The following is an 18,565-nucleotide window of genomic DNA, read 5'->3' as shown; positions in this document are numbered from 1 at the left end:
TCTCCAGAAATCCCGGAGGAAGATGGAAGCGCCGCCCCGACGTCGGTCTGCACACCCCTGCTGGACGCGTGCGCAAACCCACCGCGTCCCCAACGCACCGACCGGTAGCGGGCACGAAGCAGTACTCGACGCGCACGACATCTTCGGGTTCCAGGCGGTGGCGGCTGCCGGGAGACTGGGAGGGGGAGACGGGAGACATTTACTGGGACAATCCAAGCCCCATACCCGCGAAATAGAGAGAAAAACCTACTGGCCGGCTGCCTAGCTCGGCGCCCTGTCTAGCCTTAGAACCGAGGCACCCTCTTATCCAGAAGGAAGTGACCGAGTCCTAACAAGTGACACGTCTCGGCTGGCCGATCTTGCCAGGCCCTGCGATCGCCATCCAGTTCAAGACCACGTGGGAGAAATTATTTTAAAAAAATAAGTCATTTATTCCGTGCACAACTCGGAAGCTCCTTGGGAAGTGGCCTCGAGAGTTGTCAGTGTGAAAAAGCAACTTTGATTTAAAATTTATGTAAAAAACAAAACAAAACAAAACAAAACACTCAGGATAAATGATTGACTGCTCGGGCCCCAGCCGGCGGCGGGGTTTGGTCCGGACGCGGGACAGCCGAGCGGGGCGGTTCGGTGGCACCCAGGCGCCGCCCGACGTCAGACCCGGCCGGCTCGCGCTCAGCCACACGCCCGGGGCGGTTCTTACAACACCGGACAGAAACTCCCGGAGAGACACTGCCAGGTGTTCCGGAGAGTCGGAGCCCCAGGTCCGAACCCCGCCCCGTTCGCGTCCGCGCGCTCCTCTGACTGGTGCCGGGAAACCCGCGCCTCCAGCTCACCGCGGCCTCTCCACGCCCGGGAGCTGCTCCCAGGTCCCAAGAGCCGGGCCGCGTTTCCCACGCCTCACCCGGAGCCTCGCTGCCGACATTGGTGAGCTCTGCTCCGCCCCTTTGCTCCAGCCAATCACAGGCCGAGCCCGCCCCCGAGGAGGCGGTCCCAGGCGGGTGGCTGAGACGGGGCCCCACCCGCGCAGGGGGGCGTGGCCGGCGCCTGCTCTGGCGGCCGAGCTGGGTCGCCGGCGTGGGAAAGAGAGCTCGGAGGAGCCGACCGCGCCGCCGCGGGAGCCGCGCCTTGCCAGGGAGGGGCCGGGCGGGGAGGGCACGGCGCCCCGCTCAGCCTCGGCGACGGCGGCTGCCTCGGGCTGCACCTCCAGCCGTCTCCGCCGCGATGAAGCGCCCGTGCGAGGAGACGACCTCCGACAGCGACATGGACGAGACGATCGACGTGGGGAGCGAGAACAATTACTCGGGGTGAGCACGGGTTGGGTCGGGAATGCCTGGCGCTGGAGGGTGTCGGGTTGCCCTGGGGTCCCGCGGCTCCTCGGACATCCCCAGGGTCCCTATTTATTATTTTATTTTATTTTATTGCAACTTCCTGGTGGAGAGGAGTAGAAAGTTGGACTGGAGAAGCTTTGAGTTGAAGGTGCTTGGAGAGGGGAGAGGGGAGAGGAAGAGTTGGGGGTGCAGCAATGGAGATGAGTGTTCGCGGCCGGGACGGGGGGTGGCCGAGAGGAATGGGGACCCGAGCGAGCGGCAGAAAGGGACGAGTGCGGGAGTCGGCGAGCCAGGGTCCCCCGCTGTCAGCCAGGGGCGCGCGGCGCGCGCGCGAGTGCTAGGTGCGTCCCGGGGACTGGAGATGGCGAGGCCACTGCCTTTGGGGGATACTTCCAAAATGGGTCAGAAGAGGAGGAAACGAGTTGAGCGTTTGTTTGTGGAGAGGCTAAGAACGAGACTTGAGTTTGGGGAGAAATCCGAGCGTGACCGCGGGTGACAGACGTGAGCCTCCGCGCTCTCTGACTGGTTTGTCCCTAAGTCTGGAAGAGATCGGCGTCCTGATCAGCGGAGGCCAGACCTTTGGTGACAGAGGGAGATTACCGAGGCATTTTAGAGGCAAGGCGGGTCAAATGATAATTGCTTCTAATTGGCATCCCAGAAGCACCTTAATTATTTATCCGCAGCTGTCATTCAAAGAGCGGAATTCTTCCTGCGTTTGGAAAACTGGTTTCCTTGCACGTTCTTAAGTCTAACACATACAAGCCATTCAGAAACGCCAACAGCAGTCATGAAAGGCCAGTTATAAAGGAATCACTGAACTGTTGTGTCATCTTAAAAAAAAAAAAAAAAAAAAGGCCTGAAAGAAGGGAAGAAGATGCCTGTTGAAAGATGAAACCAGTAGGGAAGGGGTGAGAATGGGGGAGATAGTTGGTTCAGAAACAAGATCCAGAAGTGAGAAGGTGAGGTAATAGGAACCTACCTGGTGTGTGCAACTTTTCTACAATGAAAGGGAACAAATGACAGGACCTGGAGAATTTGAAACCATGCGAAGGCGTATTATGTTTGAATTACCAATAGAAATAGATCCAAACTAGAAAGAAGCGCAAACTTAAGTGACCAAATAATAATTCGATTGAACTTTTCCCATTAAAGAAAGAGATTTAAGGTAGCTTTCTGCTTCTAGAAATGAAGACTGAGAGACACCAGTTTTATTTTCAAAGTAAAGCATGTACATGGTACTAAGAATGTAATTTTAATTTCTGTACCACTGAGAGAATCTTAGGATAGTCTTTTAATGTACAAAAAAGTCCAGTTTATCCTCCCCCCCTTTGTGTAATATGTAACTGAAGGTCTGAAATGGTATGATCATTTCTGTTTGTTTTAAAGGCTGTATCTCAGAACAACAGTTCCACATAGGGTGACTGTTGCTGATGTTTTATGTAGTTCTTATTTTTTAAGTGATATTGTTTTGTTCAGCATTGTGACAGCAGGAGGAGGGGAGATGCTATTAGAGATTAGTTAACTTTTAAGAAATATGTATGAATGGAAACAGGAAATATTAATAGCTGACCTCGCACCCCAACTACTCACTTGTCTGGAGTACTCATAAACATATTGGGGAAAAAAAACCTTTAACAAAACTTTTGGCAACAGAAGGGATATCTAGGTGCCCACTAAGCGTTTATTTTCACCAGCATAAATCCTACCTGGAAAAGGCTGATGGTCAGTGAACTATGTTAAGACCAAAGAAAGGAAATTAAGAATAACAGACATGGACATGAAGGGTGCAGCGCCCTGGCTATTTAATGGGTGTGATGAAACATCCAAAAGAAACAATTATATCAGTGCAACACCTGACCAGCTCTTCCTCTTTCATAGGCAAAGTACTAGCTCTGTGATTAGATCGAATTCTCCCACAACAACATCTCAAATTATGGCAAGAAAAAAGAGGAGAGGGGTATGTGATTTTTTTTCCACTTTCTATTTCATGCAATCCAGCCTAATGTGTAATTGTTGTGTTTTGCTATTGTATGTCATTCCTTCATTTACGTATTCATAATCTTCTGTTGTTATGCTTTCTTTGGGATAGATTATAGAGAAAAGGCGTCGGGATCGGATAAATAACAGTTTATCTGAGTTGAGAAGACTGGTGCCAACGGCTTTTGAAAAACAAGTAAGCTTCACCCCCCTCAACCCACCCCCTAAAAAGCTCAAAGAATCTGATTCTCTCATCTGGGAATGTGGTTTCTTGTTAGAGCTCATTAAAATAATGGTGTATGTGCCCTGATCTGGCACAGAGCAGCTATTTCAATAAAATGCTTTGTTGTGGCAAAACTATTAAAAACATAATCCATCATGGAGCTGAAAAACATTTCCATTCTTTAGCTTATTTTTCCCTTAAGGGTAACAATGTTCATGCTTTCTCTGTTCTTTGTATGAATACCAGTAGTGGTTTTATTTGAAACTGTACTGTATGTAGCAGTCTTCAAAAAAAATATTATGCATGAAAAATGCTTTTTTCCTCACTGTTTTTAAAAAAAGTACTCTTTAACTTAAAAAATAAGTGAAATCTAAGGAAATAACATCTTGTGTTCTCTTTCCTAAAAGACAATATTAATACAACATATCTGCCAAGCTACGTAGTTTCAGTTTTGAGCTCTGAATTATAATAGAACAATCTTATGTTTGTGTCATATTTGAGAAGTTTGGTAAAAATCAAATCACATTCAAAAATCAAATGGCAATTTTCAGAGTTCAGGTATTTCTTTACAGGATGCAGGAGTTTATTCCACTCATTTCAGAAAAATAAAAAGCACTTTTTAAAAATCTGCTTTGGAGTTTTAGAAAATCTGCCCTCTAGTCCTGCCACAGTGGCTAATGATACAGATTTCTAAAAGTATCTTTCAAAGGATATGGTAGCGTGTCCTTGTTAAAAATATTCCCAATTAAATTCCAAATAGGGTACAAGACCACAATTATTTGTATATTCCACTTTTTGTTTACTTCATGAATCTGCCAACAGTATAAAACAGGCCCTACAAAGCCCCTGGAGATGCTCCAGAAACTGCAATTTTAGTTACTAGTCACTTTCACTGGAACTAACTCACACATTTTCACGGAAATGCTGAACAGTGACAAAAGAATGGGATGTAATATGCTTTTAATTATGTACTTTAAGATATAAAAGGATGCCCAGTTGATATGCTGCGACTGTCTCTGATAACCTAAATAAAATGGAAATTATCCTTTAAATTTGTAGAATCTTTAATGACAATCAGTTCCAAATGAAAATGTCAGTAATCTATGTTTTTTTGGTATGTGTGTGTTGTTGTTGTTTTAGTTTTTTCTTTTTTCTTTTTTGTTTTTTCATAAGTTTGAGTCATGAAATGTCTACATTTAGGAGAAGCAGTCCATTTGGCATTTTTTTTCTTGTTTTTGGTAGAGGTTTTTTTTTTTCTCTTAAATATTGACTTAAAACAAACAGTAATAGCAAACTTGAGTTTTTTGGCAGTCACTTGCCGTAAACACAAGCTTTCCCTTTTGCAGAGTTTGGCTACCCACCCTACCAAGCTGGCTCATTTACAATATGATTTAGTAGAGTGTTTTTTTATAGTAGTTAAATAGCTGACACTCTTGCCATGTCCTGGGTGCTAATAATTTTCAAAAGACAAAAAAAAACAAACCTGGAATAAACTTCAGAATCTTTTTCTAAAACTTTTTTTTGGGGGGAGGAGGTGGTAATTATTTAGCTCTTTCAGGAAATGAGAAGCCACCCACAGGCCTCAGAGACAGTTGCAAGCATTGGGTTTGTGTTTCAAATGGTTTTAAAAGGGTTGCCTTATTTAAAAAGAAAGTAGCAATAAAAGTGTATTTGCAAGACCATTTTATTAAGAAACTATTTGTAAAGCTTCAGAAATACTTAACATTGAGGCTGCTTATTAAATAAGCTGTACATCATTTCTTTTTTTTTTTCTCTTTGAATGTTATCTTGGCATTCACAGTGACACCTGCTGGTAACCTTGAAAGTCTTTTTTTCCTATTGGGTTCTAGTTTGTGATACTTCATGAATTATTCTAAAGGTTTATTTGAATTTACTGTTTTGAATAATCTACATTAACAGTAATGTGCTAAAATTACTTATCTTCAAGAATTATTAAACTATTCAACTGATCTAGACTTCTACATTGTGATTATCGAATATCCTTTTATAACTAAGATAGAGATTGAACAGTTTGAGAATTTACCAATAGAATAGGTTTTGTCAAGTGATACTAGAAATATAACTATTGTTTTGCAAATAACTGACTTTATATCTTTCTTTTTGGTGTTTAAGTGCTTGTCATTCATTGTAATATAGTTATTATTGTTACTCTCATATAAATCTGGACAGAATTTAGATTTTTTTCTATGAAGGATTTAACCTCAGAGTCTTCTAATGAGAGGAAAAGCAGAAACCATAATACTAAATTCTAAATATTAAATATAATGTCCCAAGGTATTTTCTGTAGAATTTATGAGAGTTTATTATTTGTTTCTGAAGGGCTCTGCAAAATTAGAAAAAGCTGAAATACTGCAGATGACAGTGGATCATTTGAAAATGCTTCAAGCAACAGGAGGTAAAGGTAAGTAGTAGCTTCATTTTGTGTGAGTTTTTTTTACCCCTTTCTACCTTTCTCTTTTCATCTTTTCCCTCTAATGTTGTATGGAAGTCATAGTTGAACAGTTCTCTAACAAGCTAAAATAGGCAGCCCCAGATTAAAGCCTTGGAAATCAATGCTAATGGCAGGATTGAACTCGTGGGAAAGAACTTCTGGAACAAAAGAAGCACTTGACCCTGGGCTTGTGTTTGCTTTCATAATACTGTGGGAGTGAGTCTTCATTCACTGCAGCATGGTCAGAGATTTGTTTGGGATTTGAGGCACACATGCTGGAATCTGTACAGAAAGACAAAACAAATACACAAACATCCAAATATAAACAGGAGGTTGTTAGACTCTATAGCCTCTCTTTTCTGTCTCTCTGTCTGTGTTCATGTGTTGACACACTCTCTCTCTCTCTCTCTCTCTCTCTCTCTCTCTCTCTCTCTCTCTCTCTCTCTCTCTCTCTTTCTCTCTTATCAAATAAGGCTGGGACACAAATAATTTAACAGCTATAAAGGAAGTAATTCCAGAATGATTCTTGTAGTTGTTTTCAGAGGTTAGTTGATTTTGGCTTTAGACCAAATAGAGCATTTGAAGTTCAAATAGTGAATCTCTGAACTGGACACCTTTAGGTGGACAGACTGTTCTTGAGAAGAGAGACAGGGCAGATGCCATGGTTCCAGTGCCTTAGAGAGGTATCATTTCTGCTGCACAGTACTCCAGGGAAGAAGTATCCAACGGTCAGGGAGAGACTCTCATCTCATAAGAAAAATATACATGAGATACTAAAAGGTATAATAGTCATTTATTCATGTATATTTCATTGTACGACGTTGCCTCCCACCTCTCTTGATATTTTCCCTTTTATAGCTTTTTCACCCTGCAAAGGCAACTATTGTTACTCAATTCAGTCAAGATTGCTAGTCAGTATATTTAATAACTGAATACAGAGAGAGTATGCCAAGAAGTAAGGTGTACAGCTAAACAGTAGAGGCTTCTCTGCTATCTTTTACTACCCACCTGTGGATCCCTAGATCAGGGTGGAGCAAAGGCATTGTCAAGAAGTCATTTTAGAAAAGTGACGAGTCTTGGGACCTCAGCCCTGATGTTAAATATTTTCTCTCTGTGTCAGGTGATGGGGTTATCACTGAGTAGGAAGCTCATTTGGTTTGACATACCTCAAGTCATATCTTCCTGAAAACAAGGCTAGCATAGAATATAAACCTTCTTACAGAGCAGAAAAGAGAACTGTATGATCCAGCCCAGCCTGGCCACTACCTTTGACCACCAACAGAAACAGCCTGGCTCTCCGAAGATTAAACTAGCAGAATGAACCCCCAAAGCTCTTTCAGTACAGTGACTCTATCTCAGCAGCTGCTGCCTAAATGTGTGAGAAAGCTTGAATAACTGTGGTACGGCAAAAGTTGGGTGCTAGATCTATTGCCTTTAGCACTGTGAACCGTGAGACTGAGAATGGTTATCAGGGTTTCAGATATTTGATGTGAGTTGTATTTCAGAAGGGGAAACAGGGTTCTTTAGCATTATCTTAAAAAGTTGATCTCATCTTGGTTGCCATTCTTGGCTTCTTGAACAGTCCCCAAATTCATCCCAGAATTGTTCTGAGCGGGTATTTCCTAGGATGCATCAGGTCATTCCACAGAAGAATGTGTGGATGCCTTGAAGAAGGGGTTGAGCAGTTTGGGCTCATATAGTCAAGAATCCCAACTGCTGCCCAATCTAGCTAAGAACTCTGAATGGTTGCTTGATTGTGACCTTTGGCTGTATTATTTATGAGCTCTGTAACCTGGACTAAACTACCAGTCCTCTCTGGGCCTGTTTCATCATCCGTACAATGAGTAAGGTTATATTGTCCACCTCACAGGTTGTTGTGGGTTACTTAATGTAAATCCCATCACACCATGTTGGAATAAAGGAAGTGGGTATGGAAATGTGTTATTGTTGGCCCCAAATCCATTCACAGGACTCAGCTGCTCATCCTGCTCATTTCCCTCTGTGTTCAGCAATAGGCTAGGAATTACATATTCATTCAGATGTATCAGAATTGTTGGCCATGTTTAGTAACTTAGCTGGCAAACTTCAAATGTTACTTACCTCATGACCCATTAATGAAAATTCACAGCACTTCCTGATGTGCCAATTCTTTTTTTTTTTTTTTTTTTTTTTTTTTTTTTTTTTTTTTTTTTTGCCAGTCCTGGGCTTGAGCTCAGGGACTGAGCACTGTCCTTGGACTTTCTCAAGGCTAGAGCTCTACCACTTGAGCCTCAGCACCACTTCCGACTTTTTTCTATGTATGTGGTACCGAGGAATCGAACCTGGGTCTTCATGCATGCTAGGCAAGCACTCTACCGCTAGGCCAAACTCCCAGCCCCCTGACGTGCCAATTCTTACAGTCTTATTTTAATACTACAGTCATTTCTGAAGGAGATTTGATAGAGTATTGTACATTTTTAGATCTCTCTGCATTTCTGTTCTCTGTCTTCTCTGATCTCAAGCCTCGTTCTTGCTCTTTTGTTGTTGTTGTTGTTGTTGTTTGTAAGCTTAAACTTGGTGCATGGGCACTGTCCTTGAGCTCTTGTTGTTCAAGGCTAGCACTCTACCCCTTTCGGCCATGATGCCATTTCTGGTGTTCTGGTGGTTAATTGAAGATAAGAGTTTCACAGACATTTCTTCCCAGGCTGGCTTTCAACTGTGATCCTCAGATCTCATCCTCCTTAGTAAGGATTACAGACATAAGTCACCACTACCCAGCTCTTCCTCGTCTTATAGAGTTAGAAGGTTGCAAAGCCCCTACTCAGAACCCAAAGAATAAAAATCATTCCATGAGGAAAATCTTTTTATGATGGTATCATCTTCAGGAATAGCATTTTTCCCCATCCCTCACTCACTATACCCAGGTCATAGTTTGAAACCTTAATTTTACTTTAATCTTCTACCTTTCAGCATGTTTCCTTGAATCCACATTGTGCTGTTGTTTCTGTTTTAGTGGTGGATATATTTGCCCTAAACATCTATTTCTCAACATCTAGAAATTCTGGCAGAGTTTTAGTTTTAGGATTTTAAATTTATGATGTATGTGTTTTTTCAATGAGCTTTGACTATAGATTAATCTAATTTTAGATAAGGGTAATAGTTTGATATGCAAAAAATAAAAATAAAAGGATTACATAGGAAATGCCTTAGATGAAAATAACCTCATTGTACCTGCTATTTTTCATTCATGTATATATAAATCTTGGAAATGAGTAAATTTTTAATTAATGATTACTTAATCCCAGCACCAGTCAGTGGCTCATACTTGTAACTCTAACTACAGGAGGCTAAGAATAGGATAATGACATGTTCAAGGCAAGCTCAGGCATAAGTTCTCAACCATTAGCTAGGTGTCGTGGTGCATACCTGTCATCCTATATGGGAGGAAGAATTGTGGTTCCAGACCAGCCAGGCCACAAAACTGTGACACTCCATCTAAATAGAAAGAAGCTAGGGTGGTACACACCTGCCATTCAGTCACAATGCAAAGCAGGCTGTGATCCATGCACATTCCCAGGCAGGAAACAAGATCCAGTCTCAGAAACAGCTAGTTGAGGTAGAAACTGGGGGAAAGTGAAAGGAGTGACATGGTCCAGAAAGAAATGTACTCATGACTTGACTTAAGAAACAATAGCCCCTTTGGGGCCGGGAGTTTGGCCTAGTGGTTAAAGTGCTTGCCTAGCATGCATGAAGACCCGGGTTCGATTCCTCGGTACCACATATAGAAAAAAGCCAGAAGTGGTGCTGAGGCTCAAGTGGTAGAGCTCTAGCCTTGAGAAAGTCCAAGGACAGTGCTCAGTCCCTGAGCTCAAGCCCAGGACTGGCAAAAAAAAAAAAAAAAAAAGAAACAATAGCCCCTCGTTCAATACCTTAAGAATAATAATCAGGGGATGTCACTTAGTGACTGGGTGCCTGCCTAGCAAATATGAGGCCCTGAGTTCAAATCCCATAACTTTAAAAAAAATGTAAGATTGCTTCTTTGCAATTACCAAGTGCTGGTGGCTCACACTTGTAATCCAAAAAAGTAGAAGTGGAACTGTGGCTTACAGTGGTAGAATGCTAGCCTTGAGTTTAAAAGCTAAGAGACAGCATCCAGGACCTGAGTTCAAGCTCCACAACAAACAGAAAGAAAGAAACAAAAAAGAAGGAATTTGCTGTAGAATGGTGTCACATTTGACCAAGATGAATTATATGTCTAAATTGCTTTGCTATGTGGCTACTCCTTTCTACCACTATTTAAAGATAATAAAATGTTCAAATGGAATTTTTAAAAAGCTTGAAAATGAGAAAGAATCTGGAAAGGGTATATTTGTACATACTAGAGGTCACTCATTCAATGAGGGTGCCATTTCTCCAATTATGTGTTAGTACATCCTTTATTAGCACTACAATTTTTCGTATTGCTATTGTTTATTTGAATGTGTTATCTATGAATAAAAAATGGAACTCTGATAAAGGTGACCCATTTTTATGGTAACCATAGATGGATGAGTTTCATTCCTACACACAGATACAATTGATATACTTTTTTTTCAGTATTCTCTTGTTTAATGTAGATTTTATCCCTTGATTGAATGCCAGAAAAATGTAACCTAGCCAGTGAAGAGGATATACATATGTAACATACCTTATGTATGTTATAATATTGTATAATATAGATGTATACCTATACTTTTGTTTCATATAGTGACAGCAAGATATTTTCACTTTGTTGCTAAAGAAAAAAAACACATTGTAAGTCAAGAAACACTTATTCACATTCTAGCACATGTTTGGGAAAAATCCTCCAGCTACCCAATTATAATTTATATCTCTGCTATAATTCAAGTAAGCTGTGTAATATGCAGCTCTGTGAGAGTTTTTCTACTTTTGTTTTTAAAAAAAAAAGTTTACTGGGAAGAGTCATTATCCCATAATACTCAGATAAAGATACTGTTCCTTTTCCCTGTCAGTATTTGCAATAGGATTGCCATTTTCTCTACTGTGATACTTAGTCACAGGGACAGCGGTAAGTGTGTTGCCATGTTCACATTGCAAAGCACATGCATTAAGTTACAAAGCTCACCTTCACCGGCAAGAATTGAGAACTAGAGGATTCTTCTGCTACTTATATATACTCTGGGAAGGGCAGCGTACACCTTCCCTTGTGTCATTCTTCTTCCTTTCTTCCTCCCTCCCCTTCCTCCGCTCTTCCCCATCCCCGTCCAGGCTACTTCGACGCCCATGCGCTGGCCATGGACTTTATGAGCGTTGGATTCCGGGAGTGCCTAACCGAGGTGGCCCGGTACCTGAGCTCCGTGGAGGGCCTGGACTCCTCCGACCCACTGCGCGTGCGCCTGGTGTCTCACCTCAGCTCGTGCGCCTCCCAGCGGGAGGCGGCCGCCATGACATCCTCCGTGGCTCACCACCACCACCACCACCACCACCACCCGCTGCATCCTCACCACTGGGCGGCCGCCGCCGCCTTCCACCACCTCCCCGCCGCCCTGCTCCAACCCCACGCCCTCCACGCCTCCGACTCCACGCCCTGTCGCCTCTCCAGCGCTTCCGAGGGGCCTCCCGCCCACGGCTCCGCCCTGCTCACCGCCACCTTCGCGCACGCCGATTCGGCCCTGAGGGTGCCCTCCGCGGGTGGCGGCGCGGCGCCCGGCGCGCCACCCCTGTCCACCTCGCTCCTGTCGCTGTCGGCCACCGTGCACGCCGCCGCCGCCGCGGCCACGGCCGCCGCGCACTCCTTCCCGCTGTCCTTCGCCGGGGCCTTCCCCGTGCTGCCCCCCGGCGCGGCGGCGGCCGCCGCGGTGGCCGCGGCCACGGCGCTCAGCCCCCCGCTGACCGCGGCCGCCGCCAGCCCCCCGCAGGCCGGCGCCGGGGCCCCCGGCAAGCCCTACCGGCCCTGGGGCACCGAGGTCGGGGCCTTCTGAGGACCCTGGAACTGGAGGACCGGCGCGGGGCCTCCCGCGGGTCACGGCCGGCCGCGAGGCCCGGCACCCCTGCCCCCGACCCCCCCCCTCGACGGCCTACCCACACCCGCAGAGCCGCAGACCCGCCCGGGGACGGGGGAGCCGCGTCTCCCTCCCTCCCTCCCTGACTCTGTCTCTCTCGCCCCCCCCACTCTCTCCCTCTCTCTCTTCCCCCTCTCCTCTCTCTCTCTCTCTTTCTCTCCTCCTCTCTCTCCTCGGTGTCATCCCCCCCCACTCTCTCCCCCTCTCTCTTCCCCCTCTCCTCTTTCTCTCTCTCTCCCTCCCTCCCTCCCTCCCTCCCTCCCCCTCTCTCTGTCTCATTCACTTTTTTTTTTTTTTTAACGAACACTTGTTTCCCTCTTCTCAGTTTCCTGGACACCTGTAGGCCATACCAGGCGGCAGCCCCGGGGCAGTGCTGTGACTGAAGCCTCCTACGAGGAGAGCACTGTGTTTGCTAAGGGCTGAGCTAAGGAAGGTTTTCCTCTAGGTAATGTGCCACTGCGCAAGTCCAAAAACAAACAAACAAACAAACAAAATGAGCATAGACTTTTAGAGGAAGGAGGGAAGGAAGGAAGGAAGGAAGGAAGGAAGGAAGGAAGGAAGGAAGGAAGGGGACAGGGGGGCTTAGATTAGGCTGTGGGTAATACAGGATGGAAGATGCTGCTGAAACCCGCAGTTTTGTATTGGTCGAGGAGAAGAGTGCTGGGGGGGAAAAATCCCAAGTTGAAAGACTTAGTTATTAATCTGAGTTCATGTTTTGTGTACTGTGTTGTCCACCAGAGACCTTTAACACTGCCTTGTAAGCAATGAAGCAATAATTTCTCTCAGTACCCAGATTAACAAGCATTTCCACTTTGCCTGTAAGCCCTCAGGCACTTCGTTGTTGTTGGATGGTTCAAATTATGGTGCTTCTTACCATTTATACAGTGTGCCCTGAGGCAGTTGCCTACTGTTTACCCACCAAAGGCCGGTTCATGAGTTTGTAAGAGTTTGGATTAATTTATTGTTTCATTTGGTCTGTTTTTTTAAAAAAATATATTTATCCTCTTCATTTTCTTCTTTGAATACGTAACATCTATTCTTGCCGTCTTTGGCAGATCTTGCGTTTCTGGGAGTATTGAGGCTAGGAGAGAGTATCAGGAAGAAATAAACAGCCACAGTTTTTCAATGTTCCTGGTCCAGTTAGATTTGATCCCAAATCAAAATGAATGTATGCAACTTAGTGTACATAAATTATTTCAGTCCATGCCTAGTCTAGTACTACACAATTTTTTAATTTTAATGACAGAATAATCTCATAATACATTGAAATTGAGCACATGGGTTTTTATATTTGAAAGAAAGACACGGCATGTATTTTATGCACTTCATTTCTCTGCTGTGTGGAGAAAGCAATAAACATGAGAATGTTTAACATTACGCAAAATTATACTTCTAAATATTTGTTTTAAAAATGCTGTATCTAGTTGTTTTTTTTCTCATTATCTTGTAACCATTTTCTATGCAAATTTCTACATACCACTAATTAAAAGAAGTCTTTTTTGACTCTTCCTGTTGCCGAGTTGCTTTTCAGAAATGGAAAGTTGATGTGCATTTCAAGTAAACCCTTCCTTACTAACAATTTAAGCGTGGGTTTTAATGTCTATCTTCACATTATTTGATAGAATTCACGACTTGACTCGAATAAGCTTACTTTATGTGAGTTTATAAATCAGTGAAACATAGAAAGTTAACGAGGCAAGCAATGATCAGTTTCCTTTACCATTTCTCTATTTATTGAGAAAAGACCTGGCCATGTAACCCAAAATGGTGTGGGATTCTCTATTTAGCTCATACTGGCTTCAATTAATTCTCTTTCTTCAGTCTCCAAAGTGCTGAGATTATAGGCATTTATCATCATGCCAAGCATTGCCTTCTCATCTTAAACATAATTATTGGTGCAAATAGAAAACTTCCAAATCAGTGATTACCAAATATGGATGATAAGCTAAAATCTGTTGTCCCTTTTGTAACTTCAAAACATGTGAAATATTTGTAAAATATCATATCGGTATATGATTGGCAGCTATAAGAATCCTGATCGCAAATCCCATGTACCTTAATAAACATTTCCTTTTTTTAATGTGAAAACTTTTGAGCATATTAATATACTCAAAGAAAAAAGCAAAGAGCTTTTGTGGTACTTCAATTTTGAAAAATAAAACTCATAGTTTATATTTTACAGTCTATAAATATGTTTTTAAAGAAGAAAGACCAAATTATTTTATTCTTCCTATCTATGATATGCCCTCTGGTTCTCATGTCTTTTGATAGTTCTGATGGAACTAGGTAGCACATAAGATGAGTAATAAGTAGAGTTTGTCTTTTAATCATAGCTTGTGAAGAATAAACATAAATCATTTCACTTTAAGATCTAATAGGTGATTCTGTGCCTATTGTGATGTCAGTGTTCAAAGAATTTTGAGGTTTTTTGCAAATGGAAACTGCAGAGGACAAAAGGACTTTTTTTAAAATTAAGGTTAATCCTACAAATCACCTCATATCTTTTCTTTTTATATTCCTATCTCCAGATAGTATTTTTCAGTTTGAAAGTCATAAAATATCTGTTCATCAGCTTGCCAAGAAGTTAATAAGGCAGTGTTCCTAAAGATCATCCCCGTCAGTAACTTTCAGTATTTTCATATAAATTAGCCCAAGATCAATGTTCTCATATTATCAGCTTTTAAGTCACATTTCATTGTTCGTATTAACTTGGCATTGCACTTACTACCTGTAACTCATGTGTGTGTTTTTGTGAAGCAATCTATCACCATTAAGTATGGTAATTTTCAAGTTTATTAAAAAATAGAAAAGGTATACATGTGCGCTTTCAGAATGCCTCTGGGAAAAAGAACCTTTAGGATTTGACTTATTGGTAGTTTTATTTTACTCAAAATTAACTTAAAAGGTTTCTACAAGGATGAAAAAAAGAGTAAAGAATTTTAGAATTCAGGTTTTTTTCAATCATTAAAAGTGGGGGGTGCGGGAGAAGAGGGCAGTTAGAACTGTTTCATATTTCATGTCTCTAAGTCAGGGAGTGTTTACTGAATAATGGACGCATACCCAGCACTATTCTGTGTATGTCAGGTGGTATGAGAGGTGTGTAGGAACATATGGGATATAGAAGTACAATTCTCCACTCTAGCTGTGACAGGTATTACTGCTGCCTTAGCTATCCACAGGGACCCTCAAAAGCAGGAGACAAGCTGAAGCTGTGTGCAGTAGTTCTGGCATGTAAGTGTAGCTACTTAAGAGGTCAATAGGATCATGGCTTGAGGCCAATTCAAGGGGGAGAAAAAGCTCATGGGGTTCCATCTCAGCCAACAGATACAGGGACACACGGCTGTCATCCCAACTACACCAGGTCCAAAATGTCTCAAGCAACAAGTAAGGCCTTATCAAAAAAATAACCAAGGGGCTGGGAGTTTGGCCTAGCAGTAGAGTGCTTGCCAAGCATGCACAAAGACCTGGGTTCAACTCCTCAATCCCACATACACAGAAAAAGCTGGGAATAATGCTGTGGCTCAAGTAGTAGAGGGCTACTCTTGAGAAAGCCCAAGGACATTGCCCAGGCCCTGAGTTCAAGCCCCAGGACTGGCAAAAAAGGAAAAGAAAAGAAAACCACAACCAGGGCTCAGCACTGGTGGCTCACACCTGTAGTCCTAGCTGCTCAGGAATCTGAGATCTGAGGAGCTCAGGCAGCCCTGGTAGGAAACTCCGTGGGACACTTATCTACAATTAAACACTAGGAGTTCCAAAGTGTTGCTGTGGCTCAAAGTGGAGGAGCAGAAGCCTTGGAGCAAAAGAGCTCAGTGCCAGGCTCTGAGTTAAAGCCCCATGACAGAAAAAATGAAAAAAAATAAAATAAAACAGCAAAAAGTTTTAGAGATGTGGTTTAAATGGTAGAGTAGGCAAATAGAAAGCCCTGAATTCAAACCTGAGACCAAAATAAAGGGATTTTTTCTTGGCATATTTTGTTATTATAAATATCATTCATTCCAATCATGTTTGAAGACATTAGAGATATTTTAAAAGTAACCCTGGAGCAAAAATGTCCCAATATTAATGATCAGTGATTCTTTTCCATGTATGTAATGTATTATAATTTTAATGAGATGTTTTGGATTACTTTATATATATTTATAAGGTATATATGTGTGTATAATTGTTCTTACATTATCTTAGATTTCATAATCACCAAATAATAGGACTTTAGAATTTCATAGTCCCATAAATCTAAAATGCCATCACTTGCAGGATATACTCTTGTTTGGAGATGAATTTTTTGAGGAAAAAGTACCACTAAAACACAACTTTACACTTTACACCTTGATCATAATACAGCCCATTTACCACAACATGAAAATGATGAACAAAACTTAAAATTCCATGGCTAGAGTTGTTCATGGATTAAAATGTAGCTACATTTTTTTTCTCACTTTGAAAGTATTGCGTTTTAGGATAGAGTCATACTCAAATCAGAGTCTAGATTGACCTTGTCTATTTAATGATCTAAGATAGAGGTATTCTTTTAGCTTTACATGTTTTAATTTCCCAGTGGGACTGCGTTTCCTTGCTCTGCTGTGTTTTACTGAAGAATGGAGCTTGACTTCCTCTTCTAATTCCTGAACATCTGAGCAATGACCAAGGTTGGAATATTTCACCACCACCCACAAAGCATTACAGCAAGCATGACATCATAAACTGTGACTATGGCTCAGATTCTTGGGAAGCATAAGTCTTTGAACTTGAATGGGAGATGTTAAAAAGAAAAAAAAGCCCCTGAGTTTAGACAATCTGGTGTGAGGTGCCAGAGCATATGGATGATGGTTCTCTAGACACCGGGTGCTACTTTTCCCCAGGACACCCCCGACTGTCTAACTTCAAAGGAAAAAGAAAGAATGAGATCAGTCAAGGAATCTGGTCTTATAACCATCAGAATCAACACTCATTGCAAGACACAAGGCTAGTGAAAAAATCAAATGTAGTCCTAAGTCCCAGACTAAGTGTTTGAGATGATCCCTCATTTAAACTTTGTAACTGCCCTGTTATTGTACTGACTTACATATTAGGAACCGGGAAACAAGAGGATAATTTTTTTAACACTGTATCTAGCAGGTTTATCTAGGACTCAACTTAGATCTGTTTAATTACAATTTTTGGCTCCCTAGACAGTGGCTTTATACACTATGTTTTGGAATCAGACTCATTGAGATTTCAACCAGATTTCCACCAGCTGGGGATCACTTTAGACTAGTGATAGGAGCGTAAAGGAATTTTCAATCTTAATGAAGCCTTTGGGATTATCTTTCCTGTTCCTCTTATATCTTATTTTAAGCCAATTTTCTGCAGTGATAGAAGAAAACCTCCATGACTGTCTTAATCTTTTTTTTTAGTAGATGAAAGGATAAAGGAAAAAGCAACCCCATTTTATTCTAAAATACAATCCAGAAGAGTAATTCTTAGAGTTGAAGCCTCACTACCAACAAAAGAGAGAGGGAGGAGGGAGAGAGGGAGATAGAGAAATTATTTTGGCAGGTGTTCAGTTTAAATTTTCAAGAAGATCACATCTATCCTACCTTAATAGGTCATTTTACCATCTTCAGGGGCTATCATTGGATATTCTAAAAATCACACAATCGTTGACAAAAGTCAGGAAAAAATAATTAAGGCAAGGTGCTAAGCACATTGAGTTTGAACCCCATTCCATTAAATCTCTTCCATTAAATCTACGTAAGAGATTTTTTTTGAAGGAAACTGTTGGATTGTTCTGCCTGTGTATACATTCTCAGTCCATCATATCATACTGGAACATTCTTCACCTGTGATGACCTTTCCAGTAGCCTATTCACCTTAGTAATTCTGATTATCGGGGGGCTTAAACTAACCTAAACTTTTAAACCTAGAGTTTAGAATATTTTAAGTATCACTTAAAAATAGGACATGGTTCTTCCAAAATCGTATGCCTAGACACATGCTTATAAACTCCTATGTTTTTAGCCTTTTACAGACTAAGTATTCGGTTTCCTATTGTCATTCTACAGTGTATGGGAGTGAAAAACATCATTTTACATGAAATGGCATGTGCATATATACTCTAGGTGTATATACACCTTTCCTAAAGCATAGAAAGATGAATAACTTGGGCAGGATGGCTTTACAGTGTCTTCTTTTGAACTTTCATTGTATTGGTAATCCTAGCTACTCAGAAGGCTGAGGTCTGAGGATCGTAGTTCAAAGCCAGCCCAGGCAATAAGTCCATGAGATTTTTATCACCAAATAACCACCAGAAAACTGGAAGTGACACTGTGGCTAAAAGTGATGAGGTGCTGAGGAGCTGAAGAGCTGAAGAGCTCAGGGACAGCTCCCAGGCCCAGAGTTCAAGCCCCAGGACAAAAAAAAAATTAAGTCTCACTTTCTATAAATGTGGTGCTAAATTTTAAATTTTAAATGTTCATATGTTCCTGATTCTGTATTTAAAGAACCCTATAGACAGCACTCCCAAGCTGCTTGAGCTGATTCAAAACTTTGGAAAGGTAGCAGGATA

The 18,565-nt window shown here is 42.0% G+C and overlaps 1 protein-coding gene across 1 annotated transcript; it reads left to right on the top strand.

Moving 5' to 3' along the window:
- The first annotated feature begins 1,146 nt into the window (after nt 1–1,146).
- Nucleotides 1,147–11,977, top strand: Hey2 (hes related family bHLH transcription factor with YRPW motif 2). The gene is made up of 5 exons (XM_090337667.1): nt 1,147–1,304; nt 3,207–3,285; nt 3,418–3,501; nt 5,869–5,950; nt 11,228–11,977. The coding sequence occupies exons 1-5, from the start codon at nt 1,222–1,224 to the stop codon at nt 11,938–11,940; spliced, it is 1,041 nt and encodes a 346-aa protein (XP_090193793.1). The 5' UTR covers nt 1,147–1,221; the 3' UTR covers nt 11,941–11,977.
- Nucleotides 11,978–18,565: the final 6,588 nt, after the last annotated feature.

This window comes from Megascapheus bottae, chromosome 8 (assembly GCF_031878675.1).
Source record: "Megascapheus bottae isolate mThoBot1 chromosome 8, mThoBot2.hap1, whole genome shotgun sequence".
Classification (NCBI taxonomy): Eukaryota; Metazoa; Chordata; class Mammalia; order Rodentia; family Geomyidae; genus Megascapheus; species Megascapheus bottae.
The sequence above is the reverse complement of the archived record's forward strand: the minus strand, read 5'-3'. Positions and strand labels throughout refer to the sequence as shown.

Coding starts and splice junctions, on each gene's coding strand:
- Hey2 (XM_090337667.1), top strand. CDS start 1,222: ATGAAGCGCCCGTGCGAGGAGACGACCTCCGACAGCGACATGGACGAG. Junction 1,305..3,206: donor AGCGAGAACAATTACTCGGG/GTGAGCACGGGT, acceptor CCTCTTTCATAG/GCAAAGTACTAGCTCTGTGA. Junction 5,951..11,227: donor TCAAGCAACAGGAGGTAAAG/GTAAGTAGTAGC, acceptor ATCCCCGTCCAG/GCTACTTCGACGCCCATGCG.